The sequence below is a fragment of the Aegilops tauschii genome, unplaced genomic scaffold (assembly GCF_002575655.3).
Source record: "Aegilops tauschii subsp. strangulata cultivar AL8/78 unplaced genomic scaffold, Aet v6.0 ptg000958l_obj, whole genome shotgun sequence".
NCBI classification, from domain to species: Eukaryota; Viridiplantae; Streptophyta; class Magnoliopsida; order Poales; family Poaceae; genus Aegilops; species Aegilops tauschii.
Window position 1 is genome coordinate 1 of NW_027333176.1, and position 22,897 is coordinate 22,897.

Here is a 22,897-nt window from a genome sequence, read left to right on the forward strand (position 1 = left end):
AACTCCACCGTTACACCTACTTGTTCAACACTATATTTGGATTCTGCTCTTCTAAAAGGAACGTCTGCTCTAACAATTCCCTCCTCATCTACCAAAACAACCGGAAATGTTTCAAAAAAAGTAGGCATACGGCGTACAAAAAGCTCACGTCCTTCTTTATCTCTAAAGACGGGATGTCCTAACCATCCAACAGCTATTCCATCCCATTGTCCATTGAGCCTGCTCTGAATAATCCCCCTTTTGCCGGATTATTACCAATATAATCATAAAAGGCTAATTTTTCGGAATTTTAGACCAAGCTTCTGATAAACTAAGATTTTCGGCTAAACCATTGCTAACTCTTCGATATATTTCTTGCTGAAAGTATCCCTGATCCCACTGATAACGAGTAGGCCCAAATAATTCGATTGGGGTCGTTGCTGACCCATACCACATAGTTCCAGCAACTACGAAAGCTGCAAAAAAACAGCAGCGATACTACTGGAAAGTACAGTTTCAATATTGCCCATACGTAATCCTTTATATAGACGTTGAGGCGGACGGACACTAAGATGGAATAAGCCCGCTAATATACCCAATGTACCCGCAGCAATATGATGAGAAGCTATTCCCCCCGGAACAAAAGGATCAAAACCTTCTGCACCCCACGCTGGATTTACAGCTTGTACTTTTCCAGTTAGTCCATAAGGATCGGATACCCATATCCCAGGACCATACAAACCCGTTACATGAAATGCCCCAAAGCCAAAGCAAGCCACCCCTGCAAGAAATAAATGAATTCCAAAGATCTTGGGCAAATCCAAAGAGGGTTTTCCCGTCCGCTCATCAGAGAATATTTCTAGGTCCCAATATACCCAATGCCAGATCGCTGCCAAGAAACACAAGCCAGAAAACACAATATGCGTACCTGCCACACCTTCATAACTCCAAATACCCGGATTTGTTACAGTTCCTCCTGAAATACTCCAACCACCCACGAATCCGTTATTCCTAAACGAGTCATGAAGGGAATTACGAACATACCTTGTCTCCACATTGGATCCAGAACAGGATCAGAGGGATCAAAAACTGCTAATTCGTATAAAGCCATTGAGCCAGCCCAACCAGAAACTAGAGCTGTGTGCATTATATGCACCGCAAGCAATCGACCCGGATCATTCAATACGACAGTATGAACACGATACCAAGGCAAACCCATGGAAATACCCCTTTAGCAAAGAAAAATAGACACGATGTCGCTTTATTTTATCGCATTGAAAAAGACTATCCATATCCTATGTACCTAACCCTTCTAGGGGATTCTGTGTCAGAAAGCGCGAATATTTATTTCATTCCATTAAAAATAAGAAGCCAATTCTGTTCATAAGAAGAAAGAGAAGCAGATCTATTCTATACTCGATAAGTGCCAATATGCAATGGGTAACTTGGCCAATTTGGAAAAAACGAAGAATAGATCGCTACCCCTCTTTGTTTAGCATTCGAATCACCCATTCCTTTTTCTTTATTCAATCTGTCTTACATTCCTTATATGTATAACCTTTCAATCTACGTATTAATAGAATCTATAGTATTCATATAGAATAAGAATAAAAATTAAGACAATAAACTGCGGATTCTTCTTTCTGTTCCATTCTTACGTTTCCATATTAAAGTGTGGTTTTCTTACTTAAATTTAATAATATTAATCTAATATGCCCATTGGTGTTCCAAAAGTACCTTACCGGATTCCTGGAGATGAAGAAGCGACTTGGGTTGACTTATACAATGTTATGTATCGAGAAAGGACACTTTTTTTAGGTCAAGAGATTCGTTGCGAGATCACGAATCATATTACAGGTCTCATGGTATATCTGAGTATAGAAGATGGAATTAGTGATATTTTTTGTTTATAAACTCCCCAGGCGGGTGGCTAATCTCAGGAATGGCTATTTTTGATACGATGCAAACGGTGACACCAGATATATATACAATATGCCTCGGAATAGCCGCCTCCATGGCGTCCTTCATTCTGCTTGGAGGAGAACCCACCAAGCGTATAGCATTCCTCACGCGAGGATTATGCTTCACCAACCTGCTAGTGCTTATTATCGGGCAAGGACACCAGAATTTTTACTAGAAGTAGAAGAGTTACACAAAGTTCGCGAAATGATCACAAGGGTTTATGCAGTAAGAACAGGCAAGCCTTTTTGGGTTGTATCCGAAGACATGGAAAGGGATGTTTTTATGTCAGCAGACGAAGCCAAAGCTTATGGACTTGTCGATATTGTAGGGGATGAAATGATTGACAAGCACTGCGATACTGATCCAGTGTGGTTTCCAGAAATGTTAAGGATTGTAGTGTCCGGATTTCTTGTAAAGTTATTTCACAGCTAAATTCGTGTTTTCCTCGATTTAATAGAAAATAGAAAGACTTCATGATGAGCAATCATCAGGTTAAGATGGATCTAAACCAATCCATTTTTTTCTATATACATACAACATGCCGACGGTTAAACAACTTATTAGAAACGCAAGACAGCCAATACGAAATGCTCGAAAAACGGCCGCGCTTAAAGGATGCCCTCAGCGTCGAGGAACATGTGCTAGGGTGTATGTGCGACTCGTTCAGATCATGACTTCAAACAAATATAAAAAAATTGAAGTATCCATGATTAGTACCAATGAATAGGATATAGCTTCTCTATCCTAGATTTCTATGGTATATGGAATTTATGGTTTCCTTTGGTGCAAATCCAATTATCTAAATTGGAAATAAGAAGCAATTCTCCCATTGGTAGCAAATGGTTATCCATTAAGCGGAGGAAATAGTAATAAAAAGAAAAAGGCTTATGCTCCTTTATCTTAAAAGAACGGACTAACAGGGTCAGCTACTTAGCCAACTTTCATAATTAAATACCGTCACTGTATGGATAACTCTTATTGTGAAAAGAGCTATTTACTCTATAATGGATAGGTAGAGCCAAAGAATGTGGACTATACAAGTTCGCAATACCTTTTGATGAAAGAAAGGGCTCCGGTGTATAGAGAGGGCCTCACCGTTTAAAAGGGAACCATAGAAACGATGGAACCCACTATTTTTTTTAGTATTATTAGAATGAATTTGTTATTTCGTATAGAAATAACTGAACGGAGTGGAATAAAAAATCGTGGTTGGAGGTTACTATAGCAAAAGCCATTGGAATTAATATTTATATATCGGAATAATTAGTTTTGTTATTAATGAGAAAAGGGTGGCTAAAAGAAGAGAAATCATTAGTTATTCATTAAGGTTAATTTGATTCAATGACCAGAGTTCCGCGAGGATATATAGCCGGAGACGACGAACAAAAATGCGTTCATTTGCCTCAAACTTTAGAGGGGCTCATTTAAGACTTAATCGAATGATTACCCAACAGGTAAAAAGAGCTTTTGTTTCCTCTCATCGAGATAGAGGTAGGCAAAAGAGGGATTTTCGTCGTTTGTGGATCACTCGGATAAACGCAGCAACGCGGGTATATAAAGTATTCGATAGTTATAGTAAATTAATACACAACCTGTACAAGAAGAAATTGATTCTTAATCGTAAAATGCTTGCACAAGTAGCTGTATCAAATCCAAATAATCTTTACACGATTTCCAATAAATAAAGATCATCAATTAAGGTATAAATAAAGTAATATACTGGAATAATAAAAGATGAATTCCGGAGTTCCCTCTCCGGGAAGATACAATAAATTAAGATTAAGTGGTAGGAATCAACGAGCTGGATTACTTTCTTTATAATATATATAGGTCTGGCCCTTTCGAATTCGAATAAAACATCAACAATCGGAACTTAAGTTCCGGTTGTTGTTTCTTAAATTTTGGTTGTTGTTTCTTAAGTTTCGATTGGAATTGTACTTTTGCGTTAATTGAGGAATATGTCTATTTTTTCTGGGTCTAGAACCTGTAATTATTGAAATTGACTGGGCTTGAAATTGCTTTTCGTTCTCATAGTTACGAAACGGTAAGAAAGATAAAATACGAGCCTGTTTTATAGCAAGAGTAATTAATCGTTGTTGTTTCAAGGTTAATCTATTTATTCGTCTCGATAATATTTTTCCTTGTTCACTAATAAATCTATTAATTAAACTCATGTTTCTATAATCAATTCGATCTCCCGGGCCAATCCGGGGACGCCTACGAAAAGGTTGTTTAGATTTACGAAAAGGTTGCTTGAATTTACGAAAAGTTTGCTTGGATTTACGAAAGGGTTGCTTGGATTTATTAAAAGTTTGCTTGGATTTACTAAAGGGTTGCTTAGATTTAAGAAAAGGTTGTTTAGATGTATACATGATTTATTCCTTATTTAAAATTTGAAAATTTGAAAATTCACTTCTTTATTTTATTAATTTAGGATCCAGAAGAAGTAGTTTTTCTTTGATCCATATCTTATTTGATTCATATTATAGTATATGAATACCCTCTATACATATGAAATAATATCTACCGGAAATCAGATGAGTTGATTTGTATTTTGTATTCTATACTATGTTTTCTTATATATTAAATATGAAGTTCTTACTCTTTCTGTTGTTTGGAAAGATCGAACACACGATGTTCCTATTTCTTTATTTCGTGATGAGTCGTATGCTTGCGACAATAACGACAAAATTTTTTGAATTCTAATTGTCCGGGTGTATTGTGGCGATTCTTTTGAGTACTATATCTAGAAATCCCCGTCGATTCCTCATTGGCACCTTTTCGAACACAACTGATGCATTCCAAAATAACTCTGATTCTAACATCTTTTCCCTTGGCCATGAACCTCCTTTTCTTTTTGGATTGACTTAACTTAATTCTTCTACTTATTCTTTTATTCTTCTATTTTGAATCCGAAGAAGAAGAATAAAATTCATTAGAATAATTTTTTTTTATTCTTAAATTAAGTAATAAAAAATAGAGAAATAATTAAAGAATACAATCCTTGTCGAATTAGCAAAGATTTTGGTTCGAAATCCTTTCATTTAATTAGCCAGCCCCACCTTTTCTATGCTCTGATTTCTGAGGCCTTATTTAGCTTGGGTACCCCTTTAAATTGAATTTCTATTTCAAAAATGGGGTTTACAAAATTTTTAATGACTCTGAGGTTCAACCCAATCCATCTTTTCTTTCTTTTTCCTTCCGATACTAAAAAAAGATTGAAAAGGATCAAATTTTGTCATATCACGAAGAAATCTATCCCTCCCATAGCAATAACTAGAATTAAAAAAAAGGGAATGACAAAGCATCTGGGAATAAACGATTAATTTCTATCAATAAACCTGCTAAAGCACCAACCATAGAGTACTTAGCACGGGTGCTACAGAGAGATATGTTTTTATATCCCGCATTGAAAATCCTCCTTCCTTGTTGGAATACATATATGATCATAAACTCTTGCCCAAGATTGTTATGCTATATATAAAATGAACCATATCGACGAAATTTTCCTATCCCTAAAAAAGAAAAAGATGACCCCTTCTTCCTATATATTAGCAAGGAAAAGTAATCCTTCTTTTATAGGCGAAATTATATTGGATTTTATATGTATATAATTCCTTAATTATATGAGACCAAAAAGAAGAAATGACACGAGGGTTCTATATATAGATAGAGAAAGAAAGAAGAAGAAAATAGAAAGAAGAAGAAAATTATGATGTGGAAAGAAGACAGGAATTGTGTACAATGGCATTGTACAACAATTTAATTTGGAAAAGGGATGTAGCGCAGCTTGGTAGCGCGTTTGTTTTGGGTACAAAATGTCACAGGTTCAAATCCTGTCATCCCTACCTATTACTTCTTTCTTCTTTATAGGCAGTAGCGACGAGATCAATTAAAGTAAAGTGGGTATAACTTGAATTTGTGGAGACTATACGTACGTGAGATACATTAGGAATAGAAAAAGATTTTCTTTTGAATGAATGAAAGCGCTCTTAGTTCAGTTCGGTAGAACGCGGGTCTCCAAAACCCGATGTCGTAGGTTCAAATCCTACAGAGCGTGATTCCATCTATTTTATGTCGAAGCAGAGTAAAATAACTTAACAAAATTGAATTGTAACTCCAATTTCAATTTGACCTCCTCTCTGGTCTGGAGGAGGTCAATCAAAAAAAATGACTCAATCAAAGATCCAACTGATCCCCACGCCTGTATTGCAAATACGCAGTCACGAATAATCCCGCTAAAGTAATAGGAATTAGGCCTAAGACGATTCCAAATAGAAAAACTTCAATCATTTCGATTTGTTCGAGGGGATAAAAAAAGAGGTACGATCTATCCCTAAATAGTACTCTAAATTATCCACGAATCTCAATGACCAAGAAAAGAATTCCTAATTAGTCTGGAAAAGAGTCGTAGAATGCCAGGAATCCCAAAGAAAGATTTTTCTTTTCTGAATTATAATTATTCAGTCAATTCAAATAAGGCGTATCTTGTTCAAGCCAATAAATAGAGCTGGGGTTATAGTTAAAGCAGCCAGTAGAAAACCAAAATAACTAGTTAAAGTAAGCATGAAAGAGTTAAATTCCATTTATTTTTTTTACTACACTACATATGTTGGTAAAGCATTTACCTAAGTTATGGAAAATTCAGAATTCATCAGTTATTTTAGATAATACTAAAAAACAAGGTAGAGTAAGATACAGAAGTGTAAAAGAAAGTGGATTCATCAGATGATACATGAGTCCCTAATTCCGAATCAAGAGATTTGTTGTGGAATTTGTCAATTGAGTAAAGTAATAATATTAAGAACTAGATCATCTAACCCCATTGAATTTCATTTTTTCATTCAATTTTCAGGGAAATTTTTGAATAAGAGATAAATAAACAATTGAATTGAAAAAAAAACTTCTTTCTATTTTGGATAATTTCTTTTTCAATAGGACCCTCGTTTTGGAGTGAACGATCGAATATTCCCCTATTCCTTCTTATTTTAACTGATTGTATTCCATATGGAATAAGAGGAGAACAAAAGCATTCCACGACCTGCCAAGGGGCTGTTAAAAAAAAAAAGAAAGCTCTTCCTTGAATTTACTTTATTTTTATTCCTTTTTCGAACTCCAACCAAAGTAGATTCGAAGACGAGTCACTTCAATTATCCTTTTAAGTTCTATTCTATCTTCTGTCTTTCCCTATTTCATCTCGTAAAGTTCCGCGCTCGCAGTTTGGTCAAGAAAGTTAGACCTAATCCAACAAACAATACAAGGATGAATTACGAATTATGAAAGGATAGATTTCACATATACTTGTCCTTGTATTGTGTCAGTATGAGAATATCCTTCCTAAATTATTTATCCAAACCTATTGATCATTAACTTAGATTTTCCCAAGATTTTGGCTGCTATCCGAATTACTCTATATATTCCGAAGCCATGAAAAGTAAGTAGAACCTACAAAAATGGGGTTTTCTATTGATGCCTTGAATAACATATAGCTTACCTATAGACAAAAAAAATAAAAAAGTAATTATGTTTCGGAACCAGGCAAAACCAGATTGCTGTGCCATAGGAAGGATAGCTATACTAATTCGGTATACTCAAAATACACCTTTGGTACAAAATTGACAATCTCACAAGGATGAAATATCAGTAATTTTCTATTTACTGGTCGATCCATCTTTTACGGAATCAATTCCTTTTTTGAATGTACAAAAATTTTGGGAGTTCAGCATGTCTGGAAGCACGGGAGAACGTTCTTTTGCTGATATTATTACCAGTATTCGATACTGGGTTATTCATAGCATTACTATACCTTCCCTATTCATTGCGGGTTGGTTATTTGTCAGTACGGGTTTAGCTTATGACGTGTTTGGAAGTCCTAGGCCAAACGAGTATTTCACGGAAAGCCGACAAGGAATTCCGTTAATAACCGACCGTTTTGATTCTTTAGAACAACTCGATGAATTTAGTAGATCCTTTTAGGAGGCCCTCAATGACCATAGATCGAACCTATCCTATTTTTACAGTGCGATGGCTGGCTATTCACGGACTAGCTGTACCTACTGTTTTTTTCTTGGGATCAATATCAGCAATGCAGTTCATCCAACGATAAAACAAATTCCAACTATAGAACTATGACACAATCAAACCGAATGAACAAAATGTTGAATTGAATCGTACCAGTCTATACTGGGGTTTATTACTCATTTTTGTACTTGCTGTTTTATTTTCCAATTACTTCTTCAATTGAGAGAAAGAAAGAGACTAATAAGAATTCTCTTATCCCATTTGGAAGGATACCATCCTTATAACTACCATGACTGTTTTTGTCTCTAGCATGACCAATTGATAAAATGTGGAGGAAAGTAGGGGAAATGGCCGATACTACTGGAAGAATTCCTCTTTGGCTGATAGGTACTGTAGCTGGTATTGCTGTGATTGGTTTAGTAGGTGTTTTCTTTTATGGTTCATATTCTGGATTGGGTTCATCTATCGGAGGGACCAGATTGTAAACATGAAAAAGTAGGAGCTTAGCGGGTCCTTACCCCCCTTTATCTGATTAGAGCGGAAAGGACCCGCGGAATTTTTACTCTTATAACGCGAATTGAATCTATTCGATTCACTCTTATGAAGCAACAAGAAAAAGAGATCACTCGAGGATCCAATATCTTATTCCACGAAGGAAGTATCCTGAAAATCCTTGATTTAGTTTCGAGTAATAAACTAATAAAACCTTAATCAAAACTATTCAACTAGCCTAAAAATAAAAAAAAACCTTCAATGGAAGAGTTTACTTTTTTTTTGCAAAATTTCTGTAAATTTGAAGTTGAACTTAATTAAACAAGCCAAGCAATTTGCTCACAATCACAAGAAAATTTTTCCCCCGCCATATTTTCTTCCCCTCTGTTTGTCCACTACCTCGGCTAAACCTAAGCAAAAGAAAAAGAGGTCCAAGAGACAGACCCGAATAAAGAAGAAATAGTAATCTTTGACGAATTAGGAAGAAAAAGGATTCTTATTTTGATACAAGAAGAATCGGCACAAGAAAAAGCCTTTTTCTTGTGCCGAATAGACGATTAAGAAGACCTGCAATCCCTCCGAAAAGGAAGAAATTTTAATTTTATTGTTCTCGCCTTTGCCTTGGATTCTCTTCTTTTGCATGGATATAAATAAGGAATTCCAGACATCTCATAAACAAAAAGCAGTCTAAACAAAAAAAGGATTTCCAAAAATAGATCATAGATAATTCTAGCAATTGCCAATAAATCGAGGCTTTTTACCAACTTGATGGTAAGAAATCCCGGGACCTAGAAATTCATTTCGTACAATTGAACCTTTTCAAACTGTTTCTTTTTGAGAACCAAAAAAACTTGTGCCAAAATAACGGATGCGAAGAAGAACAAAAGGCCTTGGACACGTAATGGATCCTGAAGCACGATTTCTGCGTCCCCCTGACCAAAACCTCCCACATTAGGATTGCTTGTTAATGGTTGATCAAGCTTGATGGATTCCCCCCTCTGAAACAAGAAGTTCTGGTCCGGGAGGTATAATATCAATCACTTGGCGTCCATCTGATTGCATCAACTATGGATATTTCATACCCCCCCTTTTCTTTACGTAGTATTTTTCTTACTATACCTGTTGACGTAGCATTATAGACTGTATTGTTACTCTTGCTACCATCAGGATAGATCTGTCCTCTTCCTCGGTTTCCCCCCTACATATATGGGATATTTTAAGAAATGAGCATCTTTCTTCGTAGCAGGATCAGGGGAAAGAATGGGAAAGGACAATTTCACTATATTTCTTACCGGAACAGGGCCTATCACAAGAATGTTTTTTTTATCGGGACGATAACTCTGAAAAGCAAGATTTCCTATCTTTTCTTTTAACTCAGGGGAAATACGATCGGGCGGCGCTAATTCGAATCCCTCGGGCAAAATAAGAACAGCACCTACATTCAACCCTCCCTTTTTTCCATTAGCAAGAACTTGTTTCAATTGCATATCATAAGGAATTCGAAGAACTGCTTCAAATACAGTATCGGGAAGCACAGCTTGGGGAACTTCAATATCGACGGGCTTGCTAGCTAAATGGCAATTGGCACATACAATTCGTCCAGTTGCTTCTCGTGGGTTTTCATAACCCTGCTGCGCAAAAATGGGATATGCATTTGAAATAGATGTCCGAGTTATTACGTATATCATGATCGCTACAGAAATCGATCGAGTTATCTGTTCCTTTACCCAAGAAAAAGTATTTCTATTTTCCATGTCCAATCGCAGATCCCAGAATTTCTACAATAAATTAGATAGGTAGCTAAGCTAATCTAGTTCCCTATACACGAATCTGTTGTCATTCTACTGCAACAGTTGTACTGCAATGATGAATACCTTAAAGTAGCGTATAAATAGAAAGAATTTTGCTAAAATGGAAAAGGGCTTTCTTTCTAAAAAAAGATGCTTGCTAATTTGATTAATATTAATATCGGGAGATCAAATGAATTTATGCTTCACTAATTGAATGATAAATGACTACAAGCGAAGGAGATAGACGATTTAAACAAAAAAAGACCCAAAATTTCAAACATGTATCTAGAATTACTGGAAAACTACAAACAAAAATAGTGAAAATAAGCTCGTTAGGAGCCCATCCAAAAATCGTTGTAGACCCAACGAATTACTAGTTCCCAACCACGGGTGGAGTGAAATCCAACCAAAAAAATCAGTAACTAAAAGAATAAAAAAAGCTTTTATTGAGTCATTTAAATTATAGAAGAATTCCTGAACCCAAGAATTCAAAATGACAAGTTCCTCTTTACCCAGAAAAAAAGAACCACTTAGAATAGCCAAACAGATTATATTTGTCGAGAAATGCAAAATGGTATGGAGATGATCCTCATTATTTATTTTGACCCATTGTATTATTTCCTTGTGTATTCCTGTAGGAGGTTTTTGTACATGTGTCTTTAGTTTCCCTTTTATCATCTCGTCCAAGAGAGAAAGTTCTTCTAATTCTATGAATCTTTCTAGAATCCTTTTCTCTTGAATATCAGTTAAGAGAGTTTCGGATTGCCTGGTATTCCACCAATTCTTAATCCAAAGTTCCAGACATTTGTTAAATGAGGAAGAGACCCCCCAAGGCAAAAGTACGATAAATACAAGATATAGTAAAGAAGGCAATGCTTTCTTTTTTTTCATTTTTGATCCGTAAATGGAGTTGTTAATGAATATGCTTCATTCGCTGACTCTATTCCATTCCCTGACTCTATATGATGATATTTCTATTTCATGATATTTCTATTTCTTTGAAGCAAAAACTATATAGGTTTGATACCCTGTATCTATTCTTCTTTTTTGTATATTAGTTAGTAGTGGAATTTCAGTGCATTGGGTTCTTTCTTAGATCTAGATGGAATGAAATAGTGAAATAGAATAAAAAAAAAGCCCTTTCGGATGAAAAAAGAAGAATAGTATGCGATATATCTCACTTGGATAAAAAAAAATTAAAAGCAAATTTCTCTTATCCTCGTTTGTTCCTTCCTTTAGATAAATACTTAAAAATCCCCTTACAATAACAAATCCAATTTAGAAGGGACTTCCTCCCCGTGTTGAGAAAACTTTTCTTCTTCCAATTCTTCTTTTCTTCATTCAACTCAGTTCAAAAAAGATACCTCAAAATACTTCAATTGGTACGCGCAAGAAATAGGCCAATTCGGCAGCTTTTTGTTCAATTTCTCGTGGAGTAAAAAATTGATCATCAGTACGAGTCAAGGAATGATCCCCTGGCCCCGGATTTCCATATAAAGAATACGACGAGGATAAAGACCCTCTTTAACCTGAATTCTAATTGATTGGATATCCCGCATAAGGAATCGAAGGAAGACGCGACGTTTTATTCCAGGGAATCCCCAACGAAAAATGCACACTATTCCCTCTTTTCTATCGAATCGGTCATAACCACTACCTACATTCCACAAAATAGTACACCACAAGTAGGAGCTAATGAATAGGCCTGCGATTCCGTAGAAAGACATCACGACCCCCTGCGGAAAAAAAAGAATTTCTTGAGATGGAAGTATAGATATAATATTCTTACCAAGATAACTGGAAATCCCAACCGATAAGAATCCTAGTGAACCTAGAAAAAGAATACAGGCCCAGAAAAAATTACCCCTTTTTCGAGAACCTTTTAGAAGTTCTACCCATATGTGTTCTGATCGCCAATTCATATTAGATATACTAAATCCAGCAGCGGTCGATTGAAATTGAGAGAATAAGCTAAATAATTTTGACTTTACTTTTTTTGATTCTGAAATCGCCTTCAGCAACTAGTACTCCTGTGAAATAATAGGTTAGATACATTGACTTTCTATTCAAAAAATATTCGTTGATTCAATTAAAATAAATAAAATAAAAACTCGCTATACCTGGCTCTGCATATTCATGCATTTATGCTCGTAGCCTATATCCGCATCCATAACCGTTTTTCATTTGTGTGTAGAAAGTGTGTGTAGAAAAAGCCACATACCCTACCATATTATATTACTTACACTAAAAAATACTAGACAATCTTATTTTTTTTGCACATAAAGAAATAAAGAAGTCATTGCAATTGCCGGAAATACTAAGCCTACTAAAGGCACGAAAATAGAAGGTAAGTTTAAATCCGTCATGGAATAGGTGTCTCAATTCAAATTTACTATTTCTATCTAGTCGAAAAATATCTTAAGATTCTTATGATATAATTAAGTATATCTATTATAAGGAATATTGACTATTGTATTGTATTTTTTATTTTTAGTTTGAAAAATATTCTGTAAAAAAAATGAAAGGATAATAAGAAAATTCCAAAAAAGGAGAACTAATTAAAAAGATTTTATTTTGATTTTCCCATCCTCATGGCCTTTCTATCTTTCTAATCTAATTTGAAATTGGATTCAAAAGAAAGCGGTTAGAATTTACTTCCTGCATACATACTTCTCTAGAAGCGCATACAATTGATAATACTATATTTTATTATTTTATTATTTTATTTGTATTTCTTTATTGTATTATACCTTAATATATATATTCTAGATATATAGAATAGACGAATCTCGATTTGTCAAGTCTCATGATCATATCATGATCTATTTTTATTCGGCTCAATCTTTTTTTTTTCTAAAAAAGATTGAGCCGAGTTTAATTGCAATCAATTAGAAGAATAAAGAAGAATTACTGCATTTCATAACTGATTTTTTTCTCTTTTTATTTCGTTTCTTTTTTATTTATACCTTCTTTATCTTTAGTTTTATCTAGTTAATCAATAGTATCTACCGGCTCGAACTCGAATTTGATCGCCTTCCATACTTCACAAGCTGCGGCTAGTTCAGGACTCCATTTGCAAGCTGCTCGGATAATTTCATTACCTTCGCGAGCAAGATCGCGCCCTTCGTTACGAGCTTGTACACAGGCTTCTAAAGCCACTCGATTAGCTGCTGCACCAGGTGCATTTCCCCAAGGATGTCCTAAAGTTCCTCCACCAAATTGTAATACAGAATCGTCCCCAAAGATTTCGGTCAGAGCTGGCATATGCCAAACATGAATACCACCTGAAGCTACCGGTATAACACCTGGCATGGATACCCAGTCCTGAGTGAAAAAGATACCGCGAGCACGATCTTTTTCAATAAAATCATCGCGCAATAAATCAACAAAACCTAAAGTCATTTCGCGTTCCCCTTCTAACTTACCTACTACTGTACCGGAGTGGATATGATCTCCCCCAGACATACGCAATGCTTTAGCTAATACACGGAAATGCATACCATGATTTTTCTGTCTATCAATAACTGCATGCATTGCACGGTGAATGTGAAGAAGTAGGCCATTGTCGCGGCAATAATGAGCCAAAGTAGTATTTGCGGTGAATCCCCCAGTTAAGTAGTCATGCATTACAATAGGAACCCCTAATTCTCTTGCAAATACAGCTCTCTTAATCATTTCTTCACATGTACCCGCAGTCGCATTCAAGTAATGCCCCTTGATTTCACCGGTTTCGGCCTGTGATTTATAAATAGCTTCGGCACAAAAGACAAAACGGTCTCTCCAGCGCATAAATGGTTGTGAGTTTACGTTTTCATCATCTTTGGTAAAATCAAGTCCACCACGTAGACACTCATAACACGCTCTACCATAATTTTTTGCGGATAATCCCAATTTTGGTTTAATAGTACATCCCAATAAAGGACGACCATACTTGTTCAACTTATCTCTTTCAACTTGGATACCATGAGGCGGGCCTTGGAAAGTTTTTGAATAAGTAGGGGGAATTCGTAGATCCTCCAAACGTAGAGCACGTAGGGCTTTGAAACCAAATACGTTACCTACAATGGAAGTAAACATGTTAGTAACGGAACCCTCTTCAAATAGGTCTAATGGATAAGCTACATAACAGATCCATTGGTTGTCTTCCCCAGCAACAGGCTCGATGTGATAGCATCGTCCTTTGTAACGATCAAGACTGGTAAGTCCATCAGTCCAAACAGTTGTCCATGTACCAGTAGAAGATTCGGCAGCTACTGCAGCCCCTGCTTCTTCGGGCGGAACCCCAGGCTGAGGACTTACTCGGAATGCTGCCAAGATATCAGTATCCTTAGTTTCATACTCTGGGGTGTAGTAAGTCAATTTATAATCTTTAACACCAGCTTGAAATCCAACACCTGCTTTAGTTTCTGTTTGTGGTGACATAAGTCCCTCCCTATAACTCTTGAATTAAGAATTCTCACAATAACAGGGTCTACTCGATGTTAATTAGGCGTAAATGAAACTTTAGAAAAAATCTCGTAAAACAAAAAAAAAGGATATTCAATTAATATAATATCAACTCATTAAAGAAAATTGAGGGCATGCTTAGGTTAATGAATATGTTTCATTCATATATAATGCGTACACCCTGTGTATGTTCTATCCTATAGGAATTCCACTATAGGAATTCGATAGGAATTGAGTTGTTGTTATGGTAAGTTAACACGGTTCGTTATTAAACCATGGATTTGATTTACCAAATCCATAATTATTGTATACTCTTTGATAGATATAGCGCAACCCAAATTAATTCCTAATCCTTATTTTACAAGTTCTTAATAGTTCTCTTTTCTTATTTTGAATGCAAATACCTAACTAAATACTAATAAAATTCTTTGTTGACAGCAATCTATGCTTCACAGTAGTATATATTTTGTATATCGAAGTCCTAGATAGGAAAGTAGAGTAGGCACAGATCCTCCACAAAAGGCAAAATGTATGTATATGAAAAAAAGATTGATTGAACTTTCCAACGGACTCATTCCATGAGTAAACGATTGAATGGGATTCGCTTGGGCAACGAAATCAAGTCCTGGTCCCCTTTTCTCTCTTATTGAATTAACTAATTCATTTCCTTTTTACTTTTGGATTTTTTTTGATTTGATTTGGCATTATTCAACAATAAAAAAAGAAAAATTTCGACAAATTCCTTTTTTTTAATTATGTGATAATTATGAGAACCAATCCTACTACTTCTCCTCCCGGGGTTTCCACAATTGAAGAAAAAAGTACAGGTCGTATCGATCAAATTATTGGACCCGTGCTGGATGTCACTTTTCCCCCAGGCAAGTTACCTTATATTTATAACGCTTTGGTAGTCCAGAGTAGAGACACTGCCGATAAGCAAATTAATGTGACTTGTGAGGTACAACAATTATTAGGAAATAATCGAGTTAGAGCTGTAGCTATGAGTGCTACGGACGGGTTGATGAGAGGAATGGAAGTGATTGACACGGGAGCTCCTCTCAGTGTTCCGGTCGGTGGAGCTACTCTCGGACGAATTTTCAACGTTCTTGGGGAGCCTGTTGACAATTTGGGTCCTGTAGATAGTAGTGCAACGTTCCCTATTCATAGATCTGCGCCTGCCTTTATCGAGTTAGATACGAAATTATCCATCTTTGAAACAGGTATTAAGGTCGTCGATCTTTTAGCTCCTTATCGACGTGGAGGAAAAATAGGACTATTTGGGGGGGCTGGAGTAGGTAAAACAGTACTGATCATGGAATTAATCAATAACATTGCTAAAGCTCATGGGGGCGTATCCGTATTCGGTGGAGTAGGGGAACGGACTCGTGAAGGAAATGATCTTTATATGGAAATGAAGGAATCCGGAGTAATTAATGAAAAAAATATTGAGGAATCAAAGGTAGCTCTAGTCTATGGCCAAATGAATGAACCACCGGGAGCTCGTATGAGAGTTGGTTTAACTGCCCTAACTATGGCGGAATATTTCCGAGATGTTAATAAGCAAGACGTGCTTTTATTTATCGATAATATCTTTCGTTTTGTTCAAGCAGGATCAGAGGTATCCGCTTTATTAGGGAGAATGCCCTCCGCAGTGGGTTATCAACCTACTCTTAGTACAGAAATGGGTTCTTTGCAAGAAAGAATTGCTTCTACTAAAAAGGGATCTATAACTTCGATTCAAGCAGTTTATGTACCTGCAGACGATTTGACCGACCCTGCCCCTGCCACAACATTTGCACATTTGGATGCTACTACCGTACTTTCCAGAGGATTAGCTTCCAAGGGTATTTATCCAGCAGTAGATCCTTTAGATTCAACCTCGACTATGTTACAGCCTCGGATCGTTGGCAACGAACATTATGAAACTGCGCAAAGAGTTAAGGAAACTTTACAACGTTACAAAGAACTTCAGGACATTATCGCAATTCTTGGCTTGGATGAATTATCGGAAGAGGATCGTTTAACTGTAGCAAGAGCAAGAAAAATTGAGCGTTTCTTATCACAACCGTTCTTTGTGGCAGAAGTTTTTACTGGTTCTCCAGGAAAGTATGTTGCTCTTGCGGAAACTATTAGGGGATTTCAACTAATCCTTTCCGGAGAATTAGACGGCCTACCTGAACAGGCTTTTTATTTGGTGGGTAACATCGATGAAGCTAGCACGAAAGCTATAACCTTAGAAGAGGAGAACAAATCGAAGAAATGAAATTAAATCTTTATGTACTGACTCCTAAGCGAATTATTTGGGATTGTGAAGTGAAAGAAATCATTTTATCCACTAATAGTGGCCAAATTGGCGTATTACCAAACCACGCCCCCATTAACACAGCAGTAGATATGGGTCCTTTGAGAATACGCCTCCTCAACGACCAATGGTTAACAGCGGTTCTGTGGAGCGGTTTTGCGAGAATAGTTAATAATGAGATCATCATTTTAGGAAATGATGCGGAACTGGGTAGTGATATTGATCCGGAAGAAGCTCAAAAGGCACTTGAAATAGCCGAAGCTAACTTGAGTAAAGCTGAGGGTACGAAAGATTTGGTTGAAGCGAAGCTCGCTCTCAGACGAGCTAGGATACGAATCGAGGCTGTCAATTGGATTCCCCCATCCAATTGAAGACAATCCAGTGGTTTATAGTTGATACAAAGAAAAAGGGAAGAGGGGTAGAAAAAGTTATTAGATAGTGAAGCGAAGTAAGTCCAATGCTATCTAGTAATTTTTCTACCTACTTACCTACTATTGGATTTGAACCAATGACTCCCGCCGTATGAAAGCAATACTCTAACCACTGAGTTAAGTAGGCAATTTATCACCACAAAGGAAGACCCATTACTTCGATCGATTATATATTGAATCCCTTTTCTAAGCAATACCGCTCTGTTATTGGTCTGTTATATACTAAATACTAAACTAAATACTAAACAGATACAGATCAAAGGGGTATCCTCTGGCATTAGAAAATATTCATCTTGACAAGAAATTATCTATATGTTAAGATATCTGTGATAAGGGCTATAGCTCAGTTCGGTAGAGCAACTCGTTTACACGTGCGCCAATGCTTTTCAAAGGAGCTTATTATGCAATGAACATAATCGATCTTATTGCAAAATCAATGTCTTACTTCATAGATTCGAGAGAATAGGAGAACAGTAGCCTGACAAACAGTCGGTTCAGTCCGATTCAGGTGCCAATTCAGGTGCCTAATCAAATAGAACCCTTATGGATTTGCTAGTTGATAAGGTAAATATCCAGCCCACTAAATGCTAGGCGTAATGAGGATAAGGGCCTCCAAAAAACTTCTTTTCGTTCTATGAACTTTAAGGTGTATGAAGTCTCATAGTTAACTCTTGCAGTGGAACGATAGAGACTCCATTTCACTTAGGTTGATTTAATTTAGACCGGAGGCAGACCTAAGTCAAGGTAATCCTCCTTTGAAACACTTTGGTATTGCTCCTAGATAGATCATAATACAAAAAATCAATCAGAGCACAGGGAGCCATCTCATTATCTTTCCGTAAAGAAAAACTATGGTGGACTAACTGATCTTTAAATCAGTTTATGAAAGAGCCCAATGCAAAAAAATGCATGTTGGGTCTTTGAAACAGTTCAAATCATTTCGATAATAATCCGTTTGATCTGTTTTACCGAGAAGGTCTACGGTTCGAATCCGTATAGCCCTAATATGCCCTTTTTTAGATTTTAGGATCTCTATCCTATGTTTTCTTTAGTTTAGTATAGTTTTCATTTTCTCATTAGTATTTGTTTATAGACTGGATAGGCGCCTGCGACATAGAATAGAGATAAAAGCATTACCAAAGGCTCATTCATCGAAAATCAAAATCATACAGACAGGAAAAGAAAAACGAATTTCTATCAAATCAATAGAAGAAAGGATCCTTTCCCTGATTTGAATCCCGTCCTCCTTCAAATAGGATATCTCTAGACTTCCCTATAATAACTGCAATGATTTTATCCATTTTGCGAATTCCTACTTTGTTTTAAGTATATTTATTACTTTGTTTATAGATACATTATGTAAATTGATCAACTTTAAATAGAAAAAATAAAGTAAAGAGTAAATAAGAAAACAGAATATTCTGTCTCATAGTTCTGAAATAGAGTTCTTTATTTTTATTTTATAGTATTACTTCTCATTAATTATACTGCATAGATTAGTCCTACTATCTTAATTAGGTTCTAATTTAGTAGTATTCTCATTTTTATTTAATAGTCTCTTATTATTTTATTATTAAATATTAAATAAAGGATAGAGCTATTCTTTTTTCTAGAGATTCTAGAGAAAGCGAGACAAAGTGAAACGAGAAAGTTTTCTTTATATAAGAATTAGATCTACATACACCATATCTAAATAGAATGGAAATCCAAAAGAAAGGGAGTTGGGATTCCATTGGATGAATCTTTAAAGAAGATGCAGCACAGAGGAAACAAAGGCTAAACTAAGCGCTTTTGTTTGAACAAAAAAGATTCTTGTTTCACCGAGGAAAAGAGAGAAGTTCTGGATAAATTGACAATGCTGAATTGAATTGACTAATTTAAGTTCCGCCTATTCCACATTAATGGGAGTACATTATGTTTCTGCTTCACGAATATGATATTTTTTGGACATTTCTAATAATAGCAAGCCTTATTCCTATTTTGGCATTTTCGATTTCAGGACTTTTAGCCCCGGTTAGTGAAGGACCAGAGAAGCTTTCTAGTTATGAATCGGGTATAGAACCCATGGGAGGGGCTTGGGTACAATTCCGAATACGCTATTATATGTTTGCGCTCGTTTTTGTTGTTTTTGATGTGGAAACCGTCTTTCTATACCCTTGGGCAATGAGTTTCGACGTATTGGGTGTATCCGTTTTTATCGAAGCTTTGATTTTCGTGCTTATCTTAGTTGTTGGTTTAGTTTATGCATGGCGAAAAGGAGCCTTGGAATGGTCTTAACTGAATATTTAGACAAAAAAAAAGAAGGAAAAGATTCTATTGAGACAGTTATGAATTTGATTGAGTTTCCCTTACTTGACCAAACAAGTTCCAATTCTGTTATTTCAACTACACCAAATGATCTTTCGAATTGGTCAAGACTCTCCAGTTTATGGCCCCTTCTATACGGTACCAGTTGTTGTTTCATTGAATTTGCTTCATTAATAGGCTCACGATTCGACTTTGATCGTTATGGATTGGTACCAAGATCAAGTCCTAGGCAAGCAGACCTAATTTTAACAGCCGGTACGGTAACAATGAAAATGGCTCCCTCTTTAGTGAGATTATACGAGCAAATGCCTGAACCAAAATACGTCATTGCTATGGGAGCCTGTACTATTACAGGGGGAATGTTCAGTACGGATTCCTATAGTACTGTTCGGGGAGTTGATAAGTTAATTCCTGTGGATGTCTACTTGCCGGGCTGCCCACCTAAACCGGAGGCAGTTATAGATGCCCTAACAAAACTTCGTAAGAAGATATCGCGAGAAATAGTTGAGGATCGAACTCTATCTCAAAATAAAAATAGATGTTTTACTACCAGTCACAAGCTTTATGTTAGGCGCAGTACTCATACAGGAACTTATGAGCAAGAATTGCTCTATCAATCACCATCTACATTAGATATATCTTCTGAAACTTTTTTCAAATCCAAAAGTTCAGTACCTTCCTACAAATTAGTGAATTAGGAGAGGGGCTCTTTTGTGTAGAAAAATAAAAAGCAGGGCAATCTTTCAAACTTGCATCCGAAATGTGAAATATTTATACAAAGAGGGAGAGATGAAGACAATGCAGCAGGGTTGGTTATCTAATTGGCTAGTCAAACATGAGGTGGTTCATAGATCTTTGGGCTTTGATCACCGAGGAATAGAGACTTTACAAATAAAAGCAGGGGATTGGGATTCCATTGCTGTCATTTTATATGTATATGGTTACAATTATTTACGCTCCCAATGTGCTTATGATGTAGCACCCGGTGGATCTTTAGCTAGCGTGTATCATCTTACGAGAATACAATATGGTATAGATAATCCAGAAGAAGTCTGCATAAAAGTCTTTGCCCAAAAGGATAATCCTAGAATTCCGTCTGTCTTCTGGATTTGGAGAAGTGCCGATTTTCAAGAACGCGAATCTTATGATATGGTGGGAATCTCTTATGATAATCATCCGCGCCTTAAACGTATCCTAATGCCTGAAAGTTGGATAGGCTGGCCCTTACGTAAGGATTATATAACCCCCAATTTTTATGAAATACAAGATGCTCATTGAATGATAAGAAATTCATGCTCACTTATACAACACAACTCCAGATTTTATTCAAGTCAAGGAATATTTTTAGGTTCTTTTCCTAGATGAAACGGAATACCTATTTATAATTAATTCCTAATTATACAAAAGCATTCCAGATAGACTGAGCAAAAAAAGGGTTTCATTTGGATTCCCCTATTTTGAAAATCGCATATTAATTTCCTTCATATGAACAGAAAAATAGGATGACTCAAAGAAGTTCTCTACCAGGAACTTTGTACCGCGCACATTACTTAGCACAACTAGGAAAATAAGATAAGATAAAGATAAGCAAGACTAAAAAAATATTCGTCGGAATAGCGGAATACAAAATTAAGAAACGCAAAAAAATAAAGGGGAATCTCACCCCCTTCTTTATCATAAAGAAAAGATATATTTTAAAACTTCTTTAAAAAGAAGTGCCTCTATATTTATATTATAGATTTATCCACTTAGATGAATAAATATTATTAATGAATATGTATCACAATCCATCTCGAGGTATTTGGATCAATACCTATTCGGTGGATCTTTTTTTTTTCTCTGCCAGGAACCAGATTTGAACTGGTGACACGAGGATTTTCAGTCCTCTGCTCTACCAACTGAGCTATCCTGACCTTTTCTTGTGCATCATCCTAGTAGAGTATTTGTATCTATGTCAATTAAAAGGACTAAAAATTAATTAAAGTATTTCAAATTTAAAATTTGAAAATGGGGGGGTAGTCCTATGCATTGTGCATGGTTTACTTAAATAAAACTTAAAAATAGAGTGAATAACCAAGATTTCTTGCCGATACTCTAATAAAAAAGAAATCTATTCAATGAATAGGATAAGATCCATTGAGTTCTCTTCGCATTCCTTTGTGAAAGAGTAGAATGAGAAAGCTAATGAATCTTAAACCCATTGCATTGATAAAAAGAAAAAAAAGAGGATAAATAATAATAATATAGTATAGTTAGGGAATAAAAGAGGATTTGGGGATAGAGGGACTTGAACCCTCACAACTTATAAAGTCGACGGATTTTCCTTTTACTAGAAATTTCATTGTTGTCAGTATTGACATGTAGAATGGGACTCTCTCTTTGTCCTCGTCCGATTAATCCACTTTTTTAAAGATCTCGAAAACTTTGAATTTGAATTGAAGAATTTGATTATTCAATATTCGATTGGAGTGGATTCACAATAATGAAAAAAAAAAATTATGATATGAGTTTTTTATTTCATAATCATTATCATTTCTAATTTCATTTTTAAAAAAGATAAAGAACCTATATTATAATTATAATATAATATGAGTTCTGTGATTAATCGTTTGCTATGTCAGTATCTATACGTGTTTATTAAATGTATAAGGTATAAAACCCCTCTTTCTCTAATTTAGAATTAGAAGGAATTCCACTAACAACACAACGTAATTAACTCGATTCGTTAGAACAGCTTCCATTGAGTCTCTGCACCTATCCTTTTCCTTTGTATTTCTAGTTCGAGAACCCTTGTTTTCTCAAAACACGGATTTGGCTCAGGATTGCCCTTTTTTAATTCCAGGGTTTCTCTGAATTTGGAAGTTACCACTTAGCAGGTTTCCATACCAAGGCTCAATACAATCAAGTCCGTAGCGTCTACCGATTTCGCCATATCCCCATTTCCCTCTTCTTTGAGACCAGGATTCCTTGTGTAATTTCATCCATCTCTTAGTTTTTTTTTTGAATCATTGAGTTCATCACTCAACGTAGTCTAGCAGTTCAGTTCGACTCTATTTGAGAGACCTCGCTTGCTTATTGCAATTCAGAATTGAATTGATTCTATCCTTGATGTATTTGCAATTCAATCCGAATCAATATATCCAAAAGTTTTTATCTCCCCCACCTCC

General features: G+C 35.9%; 1 protein-coding gene and 3 non-coding genes across 4 annotated transcripts; 2 read left to right on the forward strand and 2 right to left on the reverse strand.

Annotated features, from left to right (window-relative positions):
* Positions 1 to 583: 583 nt before the first annotated feature.
* On the reverse strand, positions 584 to 1,090 carry LOC141035936 (photosystem II CP47 reaction center protein-like; the record flags this gene model as incomplete). The annotated part of the gene is made up of 2 exons (XM_073506353.1): positions 1,024 to 1,090; positions 584 to 760 (listed from the first exon to the last, which is right to left on the reverse strand). Coding segments are annotated over exons 1-2 (244 nt in total), but the record flags the coding sequence as incomplete, so codon positions are not given.
* A 4,625-nt stretch (positions 1,091 to 5,715) lies between these two features.
* On the forward strand, positions 5,716 to 5,789 carry TRNAP-UGG (transfer RNA proline (anticodon UGG)). Its single transcript has one exon. It is a non-coding gene; the product is annotated as a tRNA-Pro (tRNA).
* Positions 5,790 to 5,927: 138 nt separating this feature from the next.
* TRNAW-CCA (transfer RNA tryptophan (anticodon CCA)) lies at positions 5,928 to 6,001 on the forward strand. The gene has a single exon. It is a non-coding gene; the product is annotated as a tRNA-Trp (tRNA).
* Positions 6,002 to 21,570: 15,569 nt separating this feature from the next.
* TRNAF-GAA (transfer RNA phenylalanine (anticodon GAA)) lies at positions 21,571 to 21,643 on the reverse strand. Its single transcript has one exon. It is a non-coding gene; the product is annotated as a tRNA-Phe (tRNA).
* Positions 21,644 to 22,897: the final 1,254 nt, after the last annotated feature.